Source organism: Bombus huntii, chromosome 18, assembly GCF_024542735.1.
Source record: "Bombus huntii isolate Logan2020A chromosome 18, iyBomHunt1.1, whole genome shotgun sequence".
Classification (NCBI taxonomy): domain Eukaryota; kingdom Metazoa; phylum Arthropoda; class Insecta; order Hymenoptera; family Apidae; genus Bombus; species Bombus huntii.
Window position 1 is genome coordinate 1,968,189 of NC_066255.1, and position 25,462 is coordinate 1,993,650.

At 31.6% G+C, this 25,462-nt stretch overlaps 5 protein-coding genes and 1 long non-coding RNA gene across 15 annotated transcripts; 3 read left to right on the forward strand and 3 right to left on the reverse strand.

Moving 5' to 3' along the window:
* Positions 1 to 39: 39 nt before the first annotated feature.
* On the forward strand, positions 40 to 1,889 carry LOC126875410 (nitrilase and fragile histidine triad fusion protein NitFhit). 2 transcript variants are annotated; one of them, XM_050638318.1, is made up of 6 exons: positions 40 to 356; positions 529 to 679; positions 760 to 915; positions 1,004 to 1,210; positions 1,282 to 1,494; positions 1,566 to 1,889. In XM_050638318.1, the coding sequence occupies exons 1-6, from the start codon at positions 310 to 312 to the stop codon at positions 1,728 to 1,730; spliced, it is 939 nt and encodes a 312-aa protein (XP_050494275.1). In that variant the 5' UTR covers positions 40 to 309; the 3' UTR covers positions 1,731 to 1,889. The 2 variants fall into 2 exon arrangements, with proteins under 2 accessions (XP_050494275.1, XP_050494276.1); XM_050638319.1 differs by having other exon boundaries at positions 285 to 404.
* LOC126875415 (ER membrane protein complex subunit 3) lies at positions 1,869 to 3,405 on the reverse strand. 2 transcript variants are annotated; one of them, XM_050638324.1, is made up of 5 exons: positions 3,103 to 3,405; positions 2,745 to 3,001; positions 2,567 to 2,666; positions 2,325 to 2,478; positions 1,869 to 2,255 (listed from the first exon to the last, which is right to left on the reverse strand). In XM_050638324.1, the coding sequence occupies exons 1-4, from the start codon at positions 3,249 to 3,251 to the stop codon at positions 2,352 to 2,354; spliced, it is 633 nt and encodes a 210-aa protein (XP_050494281.1). In that variant the 5' UTR covers positions 3,252 to 3,405; the 3' UTR covers positions 1,869 to 2,255; positions 2,325 to 2,351. The 2 variants fall into 2 exon arrangements, with proteins under 2 accessions (XP_050494281.1, XP_050494280.1); XM_050638323.1 differs by having other exon boundaries at positions 2,325 to 2,666; positions 3,103 to 3,404.
* Positions 3,406 to 3,928: 523 nt separating this feature from the next.
* On the forward strand, positions 3,929 to 19,103 carry LOC126875392 (tyrosine-protein phosphatase 69D). Its single transcript, XM_050638271.1, has 10 exons — positions 3,929 to 4,283; positions 6,725 to 7,030; positions 7,147 to 7,734; positions 7,813 to 8,106; positions 8,187 to 9,194; positions 9,271 to 9,514; positions 9,606 to 10,617; positions 10,697 to 10,984; positions 11,235 to 11,663; positions 11,751 to 19,103. Exons 1-10 carry the CDS (start codon positions 4,193 to 4,195, stop codon positions 11,829 to 11,831), a joined length of 4,341 nt encoding a protein of 1,446 aa, XP_050494228.1. The 5' UTR covers positions 3,929 to 4,192; the 3' UTR covers positions 11,832 to 19,103.
* On the reverse strand, positions 16,011 to 21,967 carry LOC126875422 (uncharacterized). 7 transcript variants are annotated; one of them, XR_007693411.1, is made up of 5 exons: positions 20,844 to 20,977; positions 20,497 to 20,535; positions 20,305 to 20,403; positions 20,063 to 20,211; positions 16,011 to 19,971 (listed from the first exon to the last, which is right to left on the reverse strand). It is a non-coding gene; the product is annotated as an uncharacterized LOC126875422 (long non-coding RNA). The 7 variants fall into 7 exon arrangements; XR_007693413.1 differs by lacking the exon at positions 20,844 to 20,977 and adding an exon at positions 20,803 to 20,837; XR_007693415.1 differs by adding an exon at positions 21,822 to 21,967 and having other exon boundaries at positions 20,305 to 20,991.
* On the forward strand, positions 20,991 to 22,644 carry LOC126875411 (uncharacterized). The gene is made up of 3 exons (XM_050638320.1): positions 20,991 to 21,709; positions 21,836 to 22,105; positions 22,219 to 22,644. The coding sequence occupies exons 1-3, from the start codon at positions 21,347 to 21,349 to the stop codon at positions 22,489 to 22,491; spliced, it is 906 nt and encodes a 301-aa protein (XP_050494277.1). The 5' UTR covers positions 20,991 to 21,346; the 3' UTR covers positions 22,492 to 22,644.
* On the reverse strand, positions 22,641 to 25,375 carry LOC126875407 (TBC1 domain family member 10A). Of its 2 annotated transcripts, none has more exons than XM_050638310.1 (5): positions 25,214 to 25,375; positions 24,379 to 24,508; positions 23,721 to 24,294; positions 23,387 to 23,656; positions 22,641 to 23,314 (listed from the first exon to the last, which is right to left on the reverse strand). In XM_050638310.1, the coding sequence occupies exons 2-5, from the start codon at positions 24,489 to 24,491 to the stop codon at positions 23,201 to 23,203; spliced, it is 1,071 nt and encodes a 356-aa protein (XP_050494267.1). In that variant the 5' UTR covers positions 24,492 to 24,508; positions 25,214 to 25,375; the 3' UTR covers positions 22,641 to 23,200. The 2 variants fall into 2 exon arrangements, with proteins under 2 accessions (XP_050494267.1, XP_050494266.1); XM_050638309.1 differs by lacking the exon at positions 25,214 to 25,375 and adding an exon at positions 24,882 to 25,178.
* Between the last annotated feature and the right edge of the window lie 87 nt (positions 25,376 to 25,462).

Genomic DNA, 25,462 nt, shown 5'->3' on the forward strand with positions numbered 1-25,462 from the left:
GAGGGTCTGCAGTAGCCGGTAGATGGCTCATAACTACGCGAGCACAATTCGAGTGCGCGATATTCAATACTTACTTTTCGTTAACCTATAAAATTTTGATAATTTATTTTATAAATTTGTAAAAACTTGTTATATATGTATAATTCTTATATAAGCATATTTTACGATTTATAGAAATTATTTTCTTCTTTAAACAAAACGTCATTATAAAATATATAATTATTAGTATATATCTATTAATGTATCCCATTTCAGCATCGACATTTCTGTATTATTAAATGTTCCTATGTCGTGTAAAGTAAATAAGCGATGAGCATGCATTTTCTAAGCAGTTTTTCTATTATTAAATATCACAGGTAATAATTGGAAAGAAAATGTAATAAGAAAATGTATAAGTGTATCTAGTAAGTTATTTGTAGTAAATGTAACTTAACTTTGTCTATAAAAAATTTTATATTGATCCAAACATAAAACACAAAGAACTTTCTTATCGCTTATTTTTAATCGTCTTATAACTTGATCTTTTAGAAAACAGTTTTTAGGACATCTTATCGCTAAATTTAGTACTATGGCACACCCATTAGTTGCAGTATGTCAAATGACATCAACAAATGATAAAGAAAAAAATTTACAAACTGTACGAGAACTAGCTGAGAGGGCTAAATCTAGGACAGCTTGTGTAAGCACATATAATAAAACTTTAATTTCATTTTTTTAATATTATTTATATTTACATAAATTTTTACAATACTGTGATAGATTGCTTTCTTTCCTGAAGCCTGTGATTATTTAGCCGATAATAAAAAAGATATAATAGCCATGGCTCAACCTTTGAATGGATCAATAATATCAAGCTACAAAGAAATTGCTAAAGCAAATAAAATTTGGTTATCGTTAGGTGGATTACATGAAGCAGTAAGCTTAAATTTCTTTTTATTTCTTTACAAAAAAAATATTACAATTGTTTTTTATTAATCCATATATTCTAATTACATATCTATAGTTAAATGACGATAAAAATCGTATAAGTAATACACATGTTGTAATAAACAGTGAAGGGGAAATAGCCAGTATTTATCGTAAAATCCATTTATTTGATATGGACAATAAAACTACTGGCGTGAGATTGATGGAATCAGATTATGTCTTAGCAGGGCAAAAGATTGAACCACCTATATCAACACCAGTTGGTAAATTAGGCCTCAGTATTGTATCCTTTCTAAATTTTATAATCTTGTTCTTCAAGTCTAAGAAATTGTATTTACTTAACAGTAATATTAGTGTTATGATATGCGTTTTCCCGAATTATCTCTTTCATTAAGAAATATGGGAGCAGAAATTCTCACATATCCATCAGCATTTACATATCAAACAGGTGCTGCTCATTGGGAGGTATTATTGCGTGCAAGGGCTATAGAAACACAATGTTATGTTATAGCTGCAGCTCAAACTGGTACACATAACAAAAAGAGAGTGAGCTGGGGTCATGCAATGGTAAATAATTTTATAGTTTATGCTAGTTTTATTACATTAAATATGATGCTATATGTATAAAATTTTGTCAGATTATTGATCCATGGGGAACTATAGTAGCGCAGTGTAGTGAAAAGACTGATATGGTTTTAGCAGAAATTGATTTAAACTTATTAAAACAAATTCGGCAAAATATGCCGTGCGAAAATCATCGTCGAACAGATGTATATCCTAAAATAGAACCCTGTAATCTTTAATTCAAATGATGTATATATGCGTATATATCTACATAATTAGCAAAAAGAAAGGAAAGGAGCAAATGCTCGTGCTAAGCCCGATATTTTATGTAAAGTAACTAGGGATTGAAATGTAATAAACATTATATTTTCTTAATATACATATATAAAACAAACATTTATTATGATGAATTGTATTGTACATACTGTCTAATATAACTTATAAATATTAACTTATAAATATTTGTACCGTAAAGATGTAAAGTAGGTGAAAATATATTGCTACAATTGTAATTGTGGACAATTTTTGTACATATGAAACTGAAAGTATAACAAACTACTAAGAAATTGTAATGCAGATATTCTAATAAAATGTAAAATAATATTTTGTAGAATGTTATAAAGAATGCAATAAATTATACATCATTTATTATGATAATTCAAGTTATTAATTCATTTAGTAATTTTATTAAAACTTCAATTATTTATCCAAAAATGGCACATGCTATATCTATGGATATAGATGTAATATTTATTATTTGCTACCTATAAGATACAAAGTATTATTAAAATAAGAGGCTAATATAAAATTTATCATTAGTCATATTCACATACCTTCACTTGTATCTATTCTTTGGGATCCTATAAGATCTGCTTCAACTCCTTGCAGCGCCCAATTATGTTCATATATTTCCAATGCTTCCCATTCTGATTTGAAAGCAGCTTTTGGATCTGGTGGCATAGACATTGCAGCACCTGATACTTGATCCTGTAAAAGTCTGGAGGTATCAGCAGCATTGCTTTCTCCAAGGACAAGTGTATAAATGGAACGTAATCCAAACACATTAAGGAAATACCAAGATGCAGATGAAACCCATGCAGCATCAAGTGTAGCTAATTCTATGCCACGTTGCAACATTGGTTTGAAACGTAATGTCAAAGGAAATGGTACTTTAGCTAAAATATAATTATTACTGTTAATTTGAAAAGACTGAATTTATGCTCTAGATCATACATATAACCCTTTGAACGTACTTGTTACAAAGCCAGAAAACATCCAGTTAATCCAGCCACCTATTAATACCATTGGTAAAACATTAGTTACATTTCCCTTTAACATATCTGTCATCATATTAGGATCTGTCATTGGGTTCTGCGATACTGGGGCACGTTTTTGTGTTTTAAAATATCCTGTCTCTTCATTATTAAAGAAATGCCTTCTGCTAATAAATGCCATTTTTGGAATATATTGACCATTTTCTCTTAGCAGCCTAGAGCGTATCATCACTTGACTAGAAAACATCAAAGTATATAATAATGAAATGTTTCGACAGGTTGGAAATACACTATATTTATATATTCACATATACAATTTATAGATTCACGTAATCACCTGTCTTGTACTTGATGAAGCTCAACCTTTTTCTGTGAAGCAAGTAATATCGAAACATAATGTCGAATAATGCCTACGAGAAACGTAATCACAACGATAGGTAAGAACACCCATCCTCGAATGTTTGGATCTAAAATCAACTCAGCCATACCACTTGTCGCTACACCGAAATTTACGCGGAAGAAAGAAGAAAAGTAAGAAAACTAAATAGATTGAAGAACATTTTACAAAGGCAAGAATATGTGCATGTTAATACCAGTTGCCAGTTATACATAGCAGGAGCCCCCTAGACGACACGATATAGAAATAATGATTCATACCTCACCGATAATAAAGTGTATTTAATGTATTTTTTGCAGCATATAAAGCAACTAAATTAAATAAAATTCCTTCAGGATTACGTATACATTATGCACATATAAGAAATAAATTTTTAATGTCCATGAAAAAGTTAGAATACATTAATTCTACATATATAAATACTTGTAACATATAAAAGTGCTTATTATTCACTCGCGTATTTGTATTTATGTATGCATTTTACTGATATTTTAAAATTTTATCTCTGAATAGTACATTAAAAACTCAATTCTCACTTTTGTAATTAATAATACAAAACTATATTTCGCTGATAACAATAAAAGAAGAGCGGAACAATATGTAAGTACTTAGTATAATAAGTTATATTCGATGCAATTTCCCGCTCTTGGAAGAATCAACTTCGTTATCGACGTGTAAGCCTGGAACGTGGAGCAGAATCCCGACGGAGGGCAGTGTCAATCGCTCGCATTTGGCGGCGTGATGTTCGTCGGGACACCTACATTACATTCGTATAATGTGATTCAGTTTCGCCAGCGCTATTACGGGGTGAGATTTGCAAAGTGTGTCTGAACATCTCTCTCTCGAAAAGTGCGTCGCACGTAAGTGCGAAGCGTGATATGAAATAGTGAATTGGATTGTGATTCAAATGGACAGGCGATACTAACCTCGCGTCATGGGATTGTGAAAGGAATCGAGAACGTATAAGAAGGTGGCAGGAAGTGGGAAAAGGGCCAGGGATACAACGCTCACGCCCGGTTGTCACGACGCCATGTTTCCCCGAAGTGGCCTACCGATGTCGAGTATCCCTTTGATGATACTCTGCTTTTTCGTACTTACCGTTGCCGGCCTTGACGAATCTGGTAAGTTGTAGAAATTATTTAACAAACTGACTCGCGAACGATTTCAACGCGACGACAGCTTCTTCCGCTATTCTCGTCGATCGTCCACGAGAGGATACAATGACGAACATTTATGAGCAGTGTATCTACTATTTAGCGGATGCATGATGCACCGCTGTCATCGTAATCCTCACGATTGTTATCCTTCGTAACAAATAGTTTTTAATATTTGTACCCTGAACAAATATCATGGCAATGATTTTAAGCCATGTTAAATGAATTGTTGGTTGTACAGGCGTGCATAAAATTGCATACCGTCATGCACGATTGATTAACAACATAAAAAGATATCGAATGTCATTGGCGTATCTTGATCGTTTCAATTATTTATCATTCGATACACTCTTGCCTTTTATCTTTTCTGTTATGTGAGCCGTGTTTATGCTGGAAGATTCAATTCTCGTGATACATTGATTACTGAAAGATGCATAATACTCGTGAAAATACATAAAATATTGTGTACACGCATACTTCGAAATTGTAGAATCGAATGTGTTCAGCTTTGAAAAATTTATACATTAAAAGATATGAATTTATTAATAGAGACATATAATTTATTTGCATTCTATTCTTTTTTTTATAAATTAGAATTAAAATTAAAGGATATTAATTTATTTATTTAATTTGTATATTAAAATGTTTATGCTACAATTGAAATTTACTTACGGTATAATCAGCGGTATGTTATCGCTCGATCGATTCCTATTTCATTTAACCACCTTGTTACATGTTACATATATACTATTGGAGTAAATAAAAATATTTTAATAGCACGGAATTGAAGTCGTAAAATGATTACATATGCGCAAACCGCAATCGTAATTATAGATCTTACATTTACTCTTGAATATGATAATTTATTTATTAATGGAATTACCAGAATGATCAAAACGACCAACACTGTACGTAATTTTCCATAGAAATTTGATAAATTTATGACAATTTATCTTTTGAAATTTTAGTGATTTTTTGAAAAATATTTGGATAGAGACTTGTTCCTTCTCTTGCATTATATATTTCTTCATATAATTCTCATTTTGATTTCTTTGGTACAAGCTTTATATTTTAATCATCAATAATTCTAGTAATAAACAATTCGCTTATTAAGTAATAAAAGAAATATTACTTACAAAATAGCTATCAAACCTTCTATCTTGTTAAAATATATGCTGTGGAAATTCTTTTCTGCAATTATTTCCTAATTGTCAAGCCGTTTCAGTGTGGTATATTAAATACCTAAATGATACTGTTGTGTTTATAGTTTATACATAACATTCGCTTCTAGTTCGTATATTTGTTTCACCGCGTATAATATTAAGTTACATTTTTCGCGGAGAATAACTTCGATTTGGTATGAAAACGATTTTATAAAAATCGAAACAAGTGAAGCTGCAAAAAATCAAAAACCATGTAAGATGTTATTTCATACATAATCGGAAGGGTAATTATAGGTTAAACACTTTGAACATTTAACTATAGTTTAACCTTATATTTAACTAACATTTAACTTTGATTTAAATAAAAATTAAAAACATTTTGTTTTATTTGTTTGTTTTCAATACAACGAATATGTTTCGTCGCATAATATACGTAATCTAATCGCGTAATATGGAATATAATCTAAAGACACTTAACATGAGAAAACGCCATTATTGAGTTACTGATGCCATATCGATAATAACCGTTGAATTCATAAAATGAAGAACATGCGCGACATATATATATGCACATACACTTACACAGTCTTACACTTAGCACAAAAAAGATGAGAACGCAATATAAGATAACATTATTTGAAATTCATGTTATTCCAGATTATAAAATAAACAGTTTACATAATCATAGTCATTATCATGTACAAAATAAAAACATCCTAATTGCTTATTTACAAAACAACAAACATAAATCAGGAATAGTTTTGATCAATTGATAACTTATTCTTATTTTATTAAAATTTTACGCTCAATATTTACATTTTCTATGTTTGTGTATATCAGAAGGTTTAGTAGAATATATTATTTAATCTCAAGGCTCATAAAACATTGTAACAAAAGTTTTAGTAAGATATACTTCGGATCTTTGATAATTTGAGCTATTAAGACAAAACTTGGTCTGTTTGTATGACTCCGCTATTATGATTTTAATGAATTAATTAGCCAATTACTTGGTTCGTTCATATACTACTTTACTAAAAGTTCTTTAATTAGACACAATTGCAGTTTTTCAAATAATATGAATGTTATTAGTTAGCATGTCAATTTACCTTTGTTTATTACTATTATGTTTAAGTTAGCAAAAATATCATGTTAATTTACATATTTTCATTTGACTACATTGATGTATTAGATTAATATTAGATATACAATAGAAACATACTTATACCTTTATATATCCCTGTGCAGCTGTTGAAAAAATAGAAACCACTGAGTCAAAAAATGAGAATCCAGCAGTGTTAGAAATTACAGCATCTCAAGACTTAGAAGGTATTGAGGCTGGCAGTACTCCATCACTTATATGTAAACTCAATGTACCTGGTCAAATATGGTGGACCAGCAATGGAAAGAATCTCACCACTATTAAAGATTTTGATTCTGGAGGACGTTTGGATATTAAACAGGCTAGTAGAAATGATACAGGAGATTATAAGTGTATGGCGCAAACTGTAGATGGAGAATTGTTAAAAAAGGATGTTCATATTAGAGTTATTGGTAAATATCAATTATTAATTAGCTACAATTTATTTATTAATATAAAATATAATTTGCAAAATTTATGTTTATATACTATCGTTCATATTCGTAATCACAAATTATTTTCATTCTAGAACCAGGTAGAATAACAGCTGGGGAAGATATTAGGGCAAAAGTGATGGAATCAGCTAACTTGACATGCCTCATGCATGGTTATCCATTATCTCAATTTACTTGGTTAAAAGGGAATGATTCAGAAAGTACCGACCACTGGAAGGATTTCACCACTATCACGCAAATAAACGAAACTCTCACTCTACTGACTTTAGAATTTGAGAGCTTAACTCGGAAAGATAACGGAACGTATATTTGCAAAGCACGCGATTACAGCGGCGAAATTAGCGCTTATAGACATCTCTTTGTGATTGATGTACCGAAAGTGAGCATCGACTTTATGAAAGCTGTTGGTGCTGGAAGTATATTCTTAAACTGGACTGTAAATGATGGCAACGAACCGATTAAAGAATATGTTATCCAACATATGAAAAACGGAACTAATCAATATCAATATTATTCTAAACAAATTGGAGGTGGTAATTCGAGTTATGTTTTAAGAGGTTTTGAAAGTGGTACGGCGTATCAGATTGGAATTAGCGCTACAAATACCGTGGGTACATCACACGTACGACTTGATCCACGTTGGATTACTACGCTTGAAAAAGGTATTGAAATAAGGAATAATCCTGATCGTGTATTTTCGTTTCCCGAATTACGAAATACGAAATAATAATTTATTACAGATCCTATATTTGTGCCAAAAGTTTCCGTTAACGGAGTCACTGAAAATTCTATTACAATAGGATGGACAGTACCGCCACCGGATTTAAAAGAACACGTTCATTATTATAATTTAATGGTTACACATGGAGATCAGAAAAGAGAAGCAGTATATCCAGCGCAACCATTTACCGTCTACGCATTTGTCGATCTTGATCCCGATACAACGTATAAGTTTAAAATTGCCGCGTGTAGTGAATATACAAAGGAATGTGGAAACTGGAGCATTGAAGTGAATGGTACTACTTTAGATGGAGGTAAGATATTATTGAATTTGCAAACTCAGTATTTTCTAAACTTTAGAAATTTAAAATTAATCATATAATCTTAATTTTAGTGGCCAGTCCTCCTCAGAATTTATCTGTTAATTGTCGATTCGATAATATAAGTAGCTCCAGTTTTATCTCTATTACATGGGATCATCCAGAGAAATCTAACGGCGTTATTACTCGTTATAATATACAATTAATCGGCATCGCCAGATTTAAAAATGGTATGGGTCGTTTAGATATCGATACTTGGGGACCACAGAATTGGAGTGTTAAAAAAAATAGCACGCATTTTAATCAAATACCGGCTAATACGAATTACACGGTTCGTGTGAACGGTGTAACTAGATCTCGTACACCAGGAAAGGATGCTGTCGGTAACTGTACCACGCCAATTACCATACCAGATAGAGATAGCTTAAACATGCGATCGTGGCGAAAAATCGAGAATCAGGGTAAACAATTGTTTAAGTTATATCTTCCGCGTATCACAGAAAGAAATGGTCCTATATGTTGTTATAGAGTTTATTTAGTAAAATTAGCACCACGAAAGAGCGTCACTGATTTACCACCGCCTGAAGAAATTAATGTGTATTCCTATCAATATGCCCATAATTCACCTTCCGGTGGTGCTTACGTTGCCGAAACATTCGATAGTGATCGATTGATACCCGAGATTTTTCTTGGCGATGGCGAATCATTCAACAGTAGTAGTATGTGCAACAAATGTATTGGACTTAGGCCAAAAGCCGCTCCACCAGTATTACATTTTGTTCCCGAAGTTTCAACAACCATCTCAGCACTTAATACAACACCTGCCACTACTACAACGTCAGTAACGTGGACTACAACTCCCGCTCCAACAACATCGTCACCTACTACTCAAAAGATCGAAACAACCATTGCAAATCTAATAGACAATAATCATACAGAGACTGTGGAAAGAAGAAAAAGAGAAAATATGGCTACCCAGAAAACAAAGGGTAATGATGGATCTTCTGAACTACCATCATTTACCGCACAAGATGGTTTCTTAGATGAAAACTCAAACTACACGGGTTTTATCGAAGTTATTGGTATGACTAATATATGTATAAATAAGCTTATGTAATTTACTCTTAAAATGATTTATAATAATATACTTTCTTATAGTATTTGGAAATCAAGACCAGCTTTTACCAGCCTATAGTAATTACTTTAATCCTCTTTATGGAGGGTTAGATCCCGTAGCCGTAGTGTCAGTGGAAGTGACTACACTCAGCGTAATTCTGCAAATTTCTATTGCTCTTATACTGATCATCATCATTCTTCTCATTGCACTTTGTGTATTGCACAGATATACAAAGCGTGCTCAACAGAGAGGAGAAGAAATAATAACTTTGAGAAATAGTTTCAGGTAAAAGAATATTTTATAATTATAGCCATTATATATTTTTGCTAGAAAAAAATATGAGCTTAAAATTTAATAAATATTTTTATCTTGATAGGCATTTATGCAGGAGTCTTAGAGGTAGACATCAATTGGTAGCAGCAAGCCCTCCAGACATGCCTCCCATTCCTAAAGGTGAACTGCTCCAGGCATATCTCGAACGGCATCGGGATTCTGATTATGGTTTTCAACACGAATTCGAATTGCTACCAGATAGGTTCACAGATCGTACAACAAGAGCTTCGGAGGCACGTGAAAATCTATACAAAAATCGTTATCCAGATATAAAGTGTTACGATCAGACTAGAGTAAGACTCGCACAAATGGATGGAATTTGCGGATCTGATTACATAAATGCGAACTTCGTGTTAGGATACAAAGAACGTAAAAAATTTATATGCGCTCAAGGTCCAATGGAAAATACCGTTTGCGATTATTGGAGAATGATTTGGGAACAACATCTTGAGCTGATACTTATGTTAACAAATCTCGAAGAATACTCAAAAACGAAATGCGCAAAATACTGGCCAGACAAAGGTGAAACTAAAAATTTTGGCGACATTACTGTTGAACATGTTCGAGAAAGAGCTTACTCAGATTACGTTGTTCGTGAATTAAAAATGACACGATTAGGAGAACGAGATGCACGCACCATCGTTCAGTATCATTTCTTAGTTTGGAAAGACTTTATGGCACCAGAACATCCTCATGCGATACTGAGGTTTATCAAAAGAGTGAATGAAGCTTATTCGCTGGAAAAGGGGCCGATATTGGTACATTGCAGTGCAGGTGTCGGACGAACAGGAACATTGGTCGCATTAGATTCTTTGCTGCAACAACTTGCAGAAGAAGGTCAAGTTTCGATTTTCAATACAGTATGTGATCTAAGACATCAAAGAAACTTTTTAGTGCAATCGTTAAAACAGTATATTTTCACTTATCGTGCGTTAATGGAAATGGCACAATACGGGGATACGGAAATTCCAGCATCTCAGCTTAAAACTACAGTTACAAGATTAAGACAACGAGATAACGGTAAAGAAAAATGTAGAATGGAGGAAGAGTATGATGTAAGTTAAAATCTTGGATTTACATGACAAAATTATATTAGTTGATAAAAGTTATTTATTTTGATTTTATTACTTGTAGAAAATCAATTCTGTATTAGAAGACAGAAAATCATTTTCTGTTGGTGGAGGAGAAGAAAATAAGAGCAAGAATAGAAGTGAATTAATAATACCATATGACAGAAATCGAGTAATTCTTACGCCCGTTCCAGGTAGAGAACATTCGACGTATATAAATGCATCATTTATTGAAGGCTATGACAATTCCGAGTCGTTTGTTATCACCCAAGATCCATTGGACACTACGATAGCAGACTTCTGGCGAATGATTTCAGAACAATGCATCTCTACGATAGTAATGTTATCCGATGTAAGCACTCTTTTTTCTTTTTTCTAATTGTTGTAAGTTTTTATAAATGTTTAAAAGCTTTAAAGTTCTTGCGTAAATATCGTACGTGGTACGCAACTTATATTTTATACATAATAAATACAGTTGGACGAAAAATATTGTTGTGTCTCCAACTTCTTTCATAAGTACATATATTATATTGCATAGAGTCATATGCCAGATATGCCCTTTTAGAATATTATACAGATTATAATATAAACATTTATTTCAGTTAAATGAGGGTCCACGAAAATGTCCACGTTATTGGCCTGATGACGATGCAGCATACGATCACATAAGAGTTAGATATATTCAAAGCGAGAGCTGTCCATATTACACTCGCCGTGAATTCTGTGTTTCTAACACTAAAACTGACGAAAGCGTTGTTGTAACACAATACCAATATCATGGGTGGCCAACGGTAGAGGGAGAAGTACCTGAAGTAACTCGTGGTCTCATTGAACTCGTAAACCAAACACTTACGAATGACACAGAATCAAGCGGCTCGCTAGTCGTACACTGCAGTTATGGATCCGATAGGAGTTCTATGTTCGTCGCTCTTAGTATATTGGTTCAACAACTAAGGACTGAAAAACGCGTAGATATATTTACAACGACGAAGAAGTTACGATCGCAAAGACACGGCATGATTAGCACTTTTGTACGTAATTTGAATTTAATATTAAAGAATTATTTGTTTTAATATATAAGAAATATTTTATATTAATGCATATATTGACATTTTCAGGCACAATACGAATTTCTACATCGTGCTATCGTGAATTATTCAGATCTTCATAATTTGGCCGACGACGAACCAGCTTCTTAATACCATGGAATGTAACAATGGAACATCTCGGTAATGTTCGGTGAATATGTGCATAAAGACAATTCACGTACAAAAAATGTTTGAAAATGTACGAATGCTCAAAGAAACGTATATTGGGCCAACCAAAGAAATTACTAATATATTGGTGAAACAAATACATCATGAAGTTAGACTGAAATATGCATAAGCATAAGCAACTATCGATCTTTGACAATTTTCATATTTTATGCACAGACTATCGAATTATGTGTATTAGACATTTATTCGTACTACAAGAAGTAAGCAGTAAACATTTCACATTGAAAAATTCATAGGATTAAACTAAAGATACGATTCGTTTGATATGATACAGAAATAAAATTAACCAATTATTGGTTAATCGTTAAAAAGTGTAATACAGTGAAAACGCTCGTGGTATCACGTTCTTGACAACGTTGTGAATCAATCTCAATAATTTATTTTTATTGATGGAATCTAGAAAGAAAAACCTGAAATAGTGTAACAGTTAACATTTTTGTGATTGAAAATGGGATACGAGGAAAGCATTGACGCAACAAAGTAAGTGCGTTTTTATTAACAAATACGACTATTTGGTGGACTTATGAAAGAACTAAGCATATTTATAAGACGTACGAATATTCTGACAAGTGGACCATATAACTTACCAATCTAATATTTGATCGTGCGTTTATACCGTTAGAATGTTCAAGCTCAATGTGAAATGTAAAATACATTGCAATATTAAAATTATGTTTCACGAAAAATAAAAAACTTCTATGTATATCTTAAACATAACTTTTATGTTTTTTTAGCGCGTTATATTATAGATATGTGTATATTCCTTTTCATACACGATCACATATAGATGGCATAGTTTATATGGATTAAAGCTGAATTAAGAACTGGGTTGTATTCTTCCAAACGTTTTTGCTGGCATGCATTGTTAATCTACCGTTCGATGACAAGGAAAGATCAAACACTAATTTGATCTTCCTTACTATTTACGATTATTAATGATACTACGCACGCACTGTGTGTTTATTAGTGCAGGATTATTTGTAACATAGGAGTCATATACAATATAAAACGTGCGTACGCTAATTTTTCTTCTAAATAAAGACTGATCTTCTTATTCAGTTCGAAATTCGCGAAGAACGGCATGCAAAATTGCTGTGAATTGTAACACGAGGAGAAGAATCATTTTTTACTTTTTCATACATGAAATAATTAGGAATATATCTATGTGTGTGGCATGTCCGCAAATGTGCTTTGTAAGTCACCGACGAAGTGTTACGCATAATTGGAGGGCTTACGCGGCACAATAGGAGTTAGGTTTTTACTTGAGAATACTAAAGACATAGGTAGTTTTTAAAAGAAAATTTACTAATTAAATTACTTGAACGACTGTGAAACGAACCTAATCTAGGAGGGTCCTCTTAATTCATAATTAATTAAAAAATAAAATCATCGGAAAGACATTATACCAGAATAAAATTGAATTTTTATATTAATAACAGGAACTACCTATAGCTGCTAGTGTTCTACCTCACAGTGGATAATGCTAAATATAAAAACAGGTCGATGAGATTACTATAAATAAGGAAAGAAAAAAAATGGAATCATTGAAATGAAAAAATTGCGGAATTATGCACTATATATGTTATTTCTTCGCACGCTCGTTCTTTTCTAGTCAAGTTTTTAACTCCGACACGTGCGCTGCTAAGCCATTCATTTATGGCAGGGGACAATCACATTTTAAATTCTTAATTTACATCGCATCGATCGGCAGGATTTATTTTTCTTTCCTTTCCTTCGTGTCAGTTTCATTCCATTCGCGTGCATACAATGCACGTCCCTAATCGATGTATATGTGTGTATAACCTACTCATTAACTGAGAAGCAATTAGTTGCTAGTTTGCGCTTCGATTATGTTGTAATTGATAGAGATCTAAGAGACGATTATGTTCAGCCTGGAATTAGAATCGCTACTATCACTACTGTTGCTTTATTGCATTGACAAGCAGTGTGACGTATTTGTTTTTATACTCAGACAGACTAATGCATAGGAGTATTTACGAAGGTGCAAAGTGCCTACGAATTTCCACCTAGTCCCATTTTTTACACAATGTAACATCGTTAATGATATTTGTCTTTTTCTCGTGAGTTTTGTGTAATTAATTGATTACAAATCATTTGATTAGGCATCGTATTGGACATTTCTAAGATATAAAATATTTAAAGATATTCTGTACTATTTTGTATGTATTATTTATATACATGTTTACATCAATAGTTTGTATATACTTTATAAATGATGGGATTTTTACACTACCTGAATATTTACACTTTTCTAACCTTCATTATAATTTTATGAGAACTTTTATTTTGTTTGACAACACAATACTCCTTAATTTGCATAGATTTTATGCATGCCTTTTTTGGTCAGTGCAAAGGAATATTGTATGGTGGAAATTCTTAAACATTTTGTATAGTAGCTGTAGTCTAGAATGATTTTTATATTGAAATATAATGGAAAGATTTTTTTTAAAGGCAAATCGACACGCACAATATGCATGTAAAAATATAATCTCATGGACTTTTGATATTTTTTAATGTAAAATTTACAAGCACAACGTCTCACTTGTAATGAATATATCTCTTTTAATTTATATTACGTTAATATCAGTGAGAAAATAAATAATGTTCATTTATTTATAGGATATTTATAAGATATGCGATATATATATATATATTATATTATATTATATATATTATACATATATATAATATATATATATAATAATTAATTGCGTTTCTATTATTTAATAAGAATTTTGTGCAGAATTAGCGGTTGTTTTCAACTTTTATTGCATAAAACTGAAACGCACTTTACGTGCACGTGAAAATGCGTAATTTAGGACAGTAATAACAGTAATAACATTGTTAATATTTGATACAATATGTAATTGCAAAATTGTAATGACAATTTCGTAATTAGTTACATGTATGTTCTTATTACATATTTTCACCTCATGTGTAAAAAAAAACATCGACATTTTTACAGCCAGTGTATGAATTAGAAGCATTAAAAGCATTGTTGTAAATTAATGTATACAATTTTTTATTTTTATCATAACAAAGATACTGATACAGTCCAATAAGAAAAAAAAAGGATATGTTTTGGCCAAATAGCAAGTGTATTACAATCTTTTAACTTCTTATTTTGTAAAATGCGCATAAGAAAAATGCAATGTATTATAATACAGATATACCTTAGATATAAGTTAAAGTTAACGGCAGCTGCACAGCTTGCCATTTTCTCTCAAAAGGTATATCTTGATAATGACGCGCATTATTAATTACATCAGGCTGTGTGTTGATACATTAGTTCTTTATTTAAATCAAACTAGATGCGGTCGATTGGAGTTAAATTGGTTATCGATCTGATATTAACTTTAATTCATCTCGAAGTAAATGGCTCTATGTAATTGGCTAGGAACATGTAACGCGATTAATGATACACCGTGCCCTATAGGAACGTGTGCGTGAGGTTTGTTGGTATGATTAGGCAGTACGTGTAAGAAAAAGAGGAGACGGCGGTCTTTTTTGTGGATAATATATAATTCATGTAGGATATATATTAAATATTCTCCTGTGTCCAGACAAAGGTGATTGACCAACTATGTGTCAACTTACGCGTTAAAGATGCCATTCATGATGAATTCACTCTATTATCCGAATGAAATAACTGTGTTAAGTAATAGTACTCGAATCAGCTAGCGTAGATCTTTGTACATTGTGCTATTGCCATAGCAGTGAAGTATGGTATATTGTGAATATGATTGTGCTGCATTTGACAAATATCTTTAAAATATTGGAATTAAAATAAAATCGTTTACCAAAGGAGTTTACTTCTTTGAAGGAAATACCTTTGATTCGATGCAAACAAATTTGAAATTTTTCTGTTGCTATTACAGCACAGATGTCAATTGTAGCAGCACAAGCTTATTACAATTAAAAGGAAGGGAGAAGACTTTTACAAAGCACAATAAGAAAAACTATTTTGCTTGGAGATCAAAGTGCTTGAAGCAAAAGCTTTTTTACGATTTTGATACATAAATTGAAATTTGCAATGATACCAAGTAAGATAATTGTCAAGGGCATTTTCTATGCTTATACTTCATTTTTTCATTGTGATTTATTCATTGCTTGTGTTTGACGATTCACTAAAGTACATTGAGAAAGCTTCTTAAATATGCAATGTAGCGGCGAATTATTGCCTTAGTAACAAGGGTATACTGACAGACTTTGGATTTTAAATTGAAACAGGATAACTTTAAGATTTGTTCTTTTTCTATACATCTTTATACTTTCTTAATACGTGCACGAGCAATGTACTATCTATTTGATATACATAAATCCAATGGCACCTACTAACGTTCCTGTGATATTCTATGCGACTGATGAGTTTAAGATGTGATGAATCACAATCCTTTTTGTATAACTGGCAATAGAAATTAGTTTCTATAGCATCAATCTTGTACTTTTATAACTTGTAATTTCGAGTTACTTTTATCTAATTCTTCAATGAACTTCCGACGACATTTTACATTTGATACGGATATACATATTTGAAATTTTTTTAATACTCGCTGTTAAGATGAAAGTAATCTGACAATTAAAATGTTACTGATCTTTTTTCTTCTTTTTTTATACAATCATTCGATGTAGCATCGGTTCAACTTGCGTTCAAATATTGGCATGATGTAAAAATATCGGTATCTTACAGCCAATGGTCCGACACGATGTGTATGGAATAATCTTTCATTGTAAATAGCTGCTGAAATTACAAAAACTGCGTAGTGATTTTTTCGAAACTATGTAATACTCGAAGCAAAAAGACGTTACATCTGAGTATTAAGCTTATATATATAGGGTATTTAAAAAATATACATATGTCGAATTAATGATTTTGTCCAATACGTATTCATTAATGGATCAAGATACATTACCCTATATATGTATACTTCGTTTTATATTTCCGATTATTTTCTCTCGTTATAAAATCTTAATGGCGGAGGAAATATCGTAGACAGATAATACAAAAAAGTATTATCAAAAGTATTCTTTATAATTAGGTATTATCGTTACAACCTTTGCGTCGGGATTTTAACGAGGTACTGCTTATTCTGTAAACATAGCAATAAAATATTTTACACGATTTAATTGATTAGCGACATGTATAGATATATTGTTAAATTTGATTTTCTCCGATGCGTAGCTTATATCGAACTCTGTAATTTTTATTTATTCAATGACTGTACTGTCAAGTAGAGGATTCTGATAATTAAGGATAAGTATACTTGCGACGTTCGTTTAAAAATATCGTGCTGCCATGTACAAATACATATATATAAGTTTCCGCTCGAATTGTGTACGTAAAGATGTGCTATGAATCGTCGTTGTTTCATTTTTAGTATACAGTATAGCGTACATTTATGTTCATCTACTTACACGACTAGCAATTAATTCTAAGAGCGATCTGTAATGTACATTCAATATGTACGTCTTTCTTTATGTTAATCGAAGCTTACTATAAAATTACATTTACAACTTTTTGTATACCGATACTCAATTTAAACGATAAGGATAGAAGCAAGAAAAGAAAGAGAAAAAGCCTATCTCGGCCTATTTTTAGCGAAATTACTAGCGATATAATCTCCATCGTTGTTTATAATAATCGCACAAACAATTCTCAAAAATGAATGCAAATTATTAATTACTCAATTCGTGATCTGAATTCAATGTGCGAACGAGCCGAAACCAGATCTTTTCAAAGAATAGTCTTTCATCATAGGATCGTATATCGTGATTCTGAAAAAAAACGTAAATCTTTATCGAGTATCACTTTCAATCAACTTGGGCACTAATCTTTTGTAACGGTATTCTTTCGTTCTGTATATAACGTATCCTTTTAAGGCATATTTTTAACTAACCACGTTAAGTTCACCGTCAAATATCAGAAATTATAATACACGAACGGCTCTTTAAATTTTCGTGTTCAATATCGAACGGTGCTGAACAGCCGGAACTGATGCGCGTAGTAACCGTAAGTGCGCGCGCACGTGAACAAACTACGTGACAAAGTTCAAGTCGATTTAGCGGCAATCGACATTCCGTCTATAATTGACGGGTGTAAGACCACGTGCAAATAAGCTACTCAATATTGTTGAGATTTCGTAGCGGTAACTCTATGTGCGATTTTCAATAACATTATATTTTTAACCCTGTCTTTACAATTCATATAACTGCGAATATTGTTCTTCTATAGTAGAGGAACGTGCGCCGCGAATATTCATTTGCATTAATATTTGCATAGAAAAAAGGAGTTAAATAAAACTGTAACTTTCAACATTGAAAAAATTAACATATATATACCATTAACGGATTGCTTCCGAATTCTTCCGAACAGAATCAAAATAATAACTAAAGAACGTAACACAATTGTTACCGAATAAATCATTACTATAATCGGCGTTAGTATGGTTTATTACATACGTGCCGACTATGGACGGCATTCGTATCCACAGTTCCTCGCATGGATGCTGACTACAGCCAACGTTAGAAATGAAAAAATTAATAGCGGGAACGCACACTTATGTGCATTGCATTATTAAAAATATATATACATAATTGAATCGCAACAATAACTTTGTACACTACTGCGTAATCGCAATGACATCGCAATGGCTCGTCTGCACCAGGTCTAATTCACAAGAAAAGAACAGTTTCTGTGCTTCGTATATTTCGTAAAGAAAAATGTAAACGCTCTAAAAAGAGGGCCTACCACCGTCGTCTCCAATCCGGTTCGTTAACCCATAATAAGTAGAATCTTTTTTTTTTTGTAAATGAAACCGTGTAAGAGAAATAAAATTGAAATTCAATTGTATTAGAGCATTATGTTCGTATGTAATGGAGGATTAAAAGTTAAATTACGTATAGCCTTAGATTTTGTATGATATTCACTTTATAAGAGGGAGGTTATGCTAAAGATAAAGATATATATATATATATATATTATATATATTATATCTATGAAATACGTGTAACGACAATTGATCGTTCGCCGATAATAGACGAACCACAAAAACGATGTAGCGGCGCTGATTATCGAATCATCTTTTTGTATGAAAAGAAAAAAAAATTGTAAAGCGATATCGGTAACGGTGCACTCGATGTGAAAGGAAATACATGACACAATAACGAACTATACGAGCAATTTTCGTTTTCCTTTCCTCCCCTTTCTTTTACTAACATAACAGGACACGAAACATTACGGTACATTCTTTTAACATTCGTCCAACGAAAATCTAAAACTACTTTTATATAAATTCCTTCGTGTAATTTATAGATTCACAAAATTCCATTCCGAATGTATGCATATATAATATTTGATTATTATTTTCTATCTATTCGCGAATCTAGTAATTTTCAATTCCACGAGTTAATGTACCGCTATGTAAATTTTAAGCTACAAACATCATTAATATTGGTATACATAACTATTTAATCGTTTTTATTGTAATATTATCAATATTTATCATTATAAGAAATTAGAGCAATTTAATTTTGTAACGAAAAGTGTATAATGTAGAAAGTGGGAAATATCAGTATTGTAATCTAGACGAGTAATTACGGTGGACGAATATAATTAAAGAAAATCATTGGTTACCATCTAACGGCTCCTCGCGGGTCCACTCAGTGAACCGCAATTCCTTCATCGTTTATTGTACACGGTCTACATCGAGAACTTACACTATGATTTGCATAATAAACTAATGACAATTATAATCACGACATAGATTTTATACGAGCAGGATGTTATAAACTATATCTTCTAGGAAATTACTATCCCATTATTATATTGTTCCATATACATTATTACCATCTCATATGGCATTTTTAGAATAAATCAAATATTAAAACAACTTTCTCAATTAAAATACTAATACTGATATACCAATTGCCTCTCGCTTAAAACAAAAAGTATTACCACAACTGAGGAAATATATATCTATTATGTATACGATTCTCGCTTTTGCCTGTGTTCAGGCATCCATGCAAGTTTCCTTTTAACGAACTACGGAGTGAAACAATCTTATGTAGTTAGCAGAACAAAAGAAAACCAGTTTTCTGGCACAACATTTCGATTATAATCTAACTTCATTTACCTTGATGCCATCCTACGATTTGCGTCAAAAAGCAAAAGACCAGATCACAATTGCACTTAATCTTGTCGCTTGTTTCCTCTGAACTGGTTTACTGTACTGTTCCCATTTTTCTTACGAGTCATTTAATAATCACTCGTGTTGTCCAATTTCTGCACAAGACATGGATAAACCGATAAGAATACGAAACGAGCGATGAGATGATATTGTCAAACACACGTTGAAATCTCCAAAGTATTACGTACATGTGTATTCGGAAACTTGATCATGGGGTATTCGTCAAATACGTATGTGGTTTCGAGCACATCCGCTATATTCTATCGCATGTCTATGGAATCAGCAATCTTAAAAGAATAAAATTTCGTAACAGTATAATAGAAATGAACATATTTCAAACATCATCCTTATATTTCTACACCGATAAGATTTTCTATTACCTTGCATAGTAGTAGTAGTAGGTAATTGGATAATTGTACCTATGAGTTTATTAATTAAAAAGAATTATTTAGTAAAAATGATATCTCATTAACTTTTATCTATTATATTTCTAAGTATATATTTTAAAAAAGTAGATAAAAAGTAATATAAATTGTTAATTATAAATATTTTAATATTTCTTAGAAATAAGATTATAAATATAATCATTGCTTAAAACTACGTCAGTAATCGCAGAACTGATCATAACCCAATAACCAGAAACCCACTAAAAAAAAATGTTAACTTTAAACATGCATTTAACATACAGCAAGTTTGTGCATCTCTTAATGGATGTTCTGATACGTACAACCATGAATTCCTCGAATACCTGGTGGGGAACGAGTTGGCCGAGGATATTCGTGCAGTCCATCCCTGCTAGTACAATTGCGAACATACTGACCGCGAGTGTTTGTTACGCACATCCGTAACATGGTATTTCCATTACGAGCGTGAACCTAAAAAAGGAAAAATCATTGTGTAATCGGAAATTCAATGAACACAAGAGAGTAACGAATCTCTGGCGATTAATTGCTAGTGAAGTTACGATAATAAGGTACAACGATACGCGACATAGCTCGCTAAGCAGAAAATTAATATTACAGCAATAACGTGAAGATCGTTAATTATTATAGAACCAATGTGATACCGGTAAAAATGTATGTTATTTCGTTTTAATTAAATCTTATGGATAATTGAAAACATCCCGCTATAAAAATATGGAAAAATGATTAACAAAGAAAAACACTTCTATAGTTAATCAACAGATATGTTTCATATAGAATAAAAAAAAGTTATATATTTATACGTGAAATGAATACATCGAAAAGGATGAAATTAATTTATCTTGTTTTAGTAGTTTTAAACTCTGTTAGGAACGTCAGAATGAACGGTGAATCGAGCGGAGAATATCTTCAAAAGGTGATGTTCCAACTTCAAGAATTCAATGTTCCCTCCCCTACTAACATTTATGATAGGATGTTGTCAAATAACGGCTATAAAAATGTAATCTATATGAACAAAGATCGACAAAATTATCAGGTTCAAAAGATTAATATGAATACGCAACGAAATACACAAAAATACCAAAACCACAGCTTCCAACATCATAATACTATACTTAATGAAAAGGTTGATTTACATCCAACTGATTTAAGTTTTTCACAATATCACGAGGTAAATAAATGACATTTTTATTCATACATTTTAAATAAATATTTTATTATTTTTGTTTCATATAATTTGTTATATATCTAAAGAGTTCCAAAAAGAGCTATTAAGAAATTACCTTTAATTTTTCAGCCTCACATTCCGATCGTTACCAAAGTAAAAAATCCAGAAGTACTTGGATTTACCAGGGCAGAATTGGCGGCCATGTATAAAAGCGCATTAGAAAAGGGATCGACGATCAGTTTGTCTTCATTAACCAATGCACTCTCTTCCGGCGAGGTACCTCAGATTACACAAACTCACGTGGAATTTCCGATTAAGCAGCCTCTCTATCAATATTACTTCTTTCCACTAAAAACTTTTATGTCAGAATTTAAAAAAGATCGCGGTTATAAAACGATTGTAAGTACATATTCTAATTTGAAATTGAAGAAAATTCGTCTAATTTAGAAAAAAAAGAAATGAAAATTATTAGTTTAATCTTCTCATTATTACGTTCCTGTCATTCTTTGTAGCCTGCCCATGCATATGACAAGACGGAAGCTGCACAAACTACTCAAACGCAGTTATCAAATCCTATTTTTGTAGCCATAAGTACTTTTGTCACTATGGCAATTGTATTCATGATGAGTGTTTTATTCTTGCCAAAGATTACTCAACTCGATATATTTCCAGCGCGAAGTATTCAAGATGATTTCTTTTATCTAACGAATATAGTTACGAACGCTATTGAACGTTATAATTTGTTGGAGAAATTTAGAGATCATCATGTAAATACTATCAGGTAGTTTATAATATAACGAGATAAATAATGTATATACCTAGGTGAATAATTAACATAGGGAAAAGAAATGTAAGCGATTTTATAGATTATAACTTGGATTAAAATGTATAAGGCTGATGTAAGGCCGAAATAAAATTAGATAATTTGTCAAAATATATTCATAACATCTATTTAATTACATCATTTGTCACTATAGTTAGATAAATTTTAACAAAAACAACAGTGAGCTAAACAAAACAATTCTTATTTGATAACAGTATATAGTATTTCTAAATTTTGTTCCTTAAAAAATGTAATGTTTTACAATTCCTTTTTTGTACATAAATATGTATTAATAAAATTGTATGAAATTGTACAACTAGAGATATGCTCCAAATAATACAACATTAAACGATACTAGAAACATCTACAAGTATTGTGCATTGTGTATTTTTATAATCTTAGTTATGGTAGAGAAAATAGGGATAAATTATTTTCTGTGATCTATTTGGGGAATGTATATGTATCTGTGATTACATTCAAGAACTATCTAAATTTATAATAAAGAAGTTAGGTACTTTTCAAACTTTTCTATATGTACTTCTATGTCTTGTAAAACTATACTTGCTTATATTTTACGACCTGTACAATATGACGTATATAAAGGAAGGCACACTTTGGAATAATACCTGTAAGCTCATTATTCACTTTACATGCTATCTATTCTTTTGTAATCAGTCTGTCCGATTGGCAGTGGAAAGAGATGCCTGCTCTGCAGCTTTCCGTTTTAATACTTGACGTTGATGTTCGTATTCGAAATCTTCTTCGGTTAGATTTAATTTTCGAATCTGCGATATTGCATTTATTTAACAAAATGTACTTGTTTGCAAGAAACGAGACACGAAAATCAAGTATCCTACCTGATAAACTAAAGCTTCTTCTTCCATAATATCCTGAGGAGGATTTCTTAATACTTGAAGCGTTTCATAAACTGTCGGACAGCGCTTAGTAAGAGATGTGCGTCCTAAGCTGCCTTTTAACAAAACTAGTCCAACTTTAAAAATAATTTTAACACCTTCACAAAGGAACATATCCCACACTCGTAGAATACTTTCCCATGGCAGTGTTCGCGTATAAACACATAAGAACCATTCGGTCATATATAAGATTGGTTCCATCTTTTGTTTTTTCTGAGAAATTAATGGCGATAATTAATTCTCATTTACATGCGGATTTTAATTAATTAATACTAACCAAATGTTTGTAAGCAATGGGAGACACTCTTTTCAAAAGAGCAAATAAAATATCTCCATCGCGTAATAATGTTTCCATTCCTTGACTATAATATCCAATTAAATACTTGTCACATATTGCAACAAGGCACCAAAATGCTTGTACTGCTGGCATATGCATCAGTAAAAATGCAGCAATAGGTGCTTGAGCTTGACAATAACCAACTTTACTATTTAAAATAGAATAAGCTTTCAATACTTTGAACAGTTCCTCCTGTCCAGGAGCTTCTCCAATAAACATTATATGATGTGGAAATTGACGATGAAGATCTTTTTTGATATCATCTATATACTTTGGATCACCAGATCGCTCCACCAACTCTTCAAATAAATTTGGGTTTGTATCCATTAGCAATTGACCTCCGCAAAGATTTAGCCATGCACGAAGTCTTACTGAAGGTGGAATACCCTTTCTACATCTTTCTCTAACTTTACGGTAATTTGTATTCATGAAATAACTCCAATTGTTCAACATCTGTATCCATTTTCGTTCCCTTCTAAGCATTACCTCTGGTGGTAATCCTTGTTTAACAAGGCTAGTATTTTACACATAAATATTAGTATAAAAATGCATATTTTACCATCATAACTGTTACATTAATATATAATTATTATATTACCTGTCAGAGCTACAATTGGAATCTTGAAGGAAACCATGTCGATCAATTTTAGAACCTTCAAACTTATCACTCTCTGTCTCTGCATCCCCATTATATGATCCTGAGGACGCCATAGCATTTTTCTAATTGTCTAGAATAAAATATAAAATTTTTATAATATATATATATATATATATATATATATATATATATATATATATACTGTACTACTTCCTTGGAAAAATAATATTTTGATCAAAAAAGTTTTGTTTATTATATTGGACATCGTTTAAATATTTTTACTAATATCAATATAAATTTTAGTTCTAAAAATAACAAATAACAATAAAAAATAATCATACGAAGGATCTAACAATTTTCAAATTTAATATGAACATGTTACCAAGTATTCTGACGTTTTATAAACTATGTATTTTATATCTATCTCGATTGCATTGACAACATTTTTACACAAAATAAACGTTAATCGGCGCACTTTATGATTACAAATTTGTTTCACTTACAACATTAAAACGGAATAAAGAAGAGAATATCTGAACGCGTTTTATAATTGACAGTTGACAGATACATGCCAATAAATTTCGAATAAATAATATGATAACAAGATCATAATTTAAGATATCAATACTTCATATGTCGCACGATAAGGCACTGTTTTGTAACGCCCAAAAAGTTCGTGCAACGAATTACAATCATTTGTACGTGTCAAAGTATCTTGTCTCAGCTTGATAACTAACATAAGCGCGTTACTATATACATATTCACACATTATTTACTTTCACATTATCACATTAACAATGAGTGGGCACACCGTGTGAATTAACATTAGACTTACCATCGATGATCCGCAAAAATCTGATTTATGAAATTCCAAAAGAATATACTATGCATTGCTTTAGAGTATCGATATTTTTCTTTTATCACACGCGTCAATTATAATAAATATATGAATTTAAATTAATTGATATATTACAACAAAATGTAGTGGAGATTTTTATCTCGAAATGGAACTACCAGGTACTCTACGTTAATTGGACAGTTCCGTTGATTCATTTACTGTTATCCAATAGTAAGAAAGGATTAA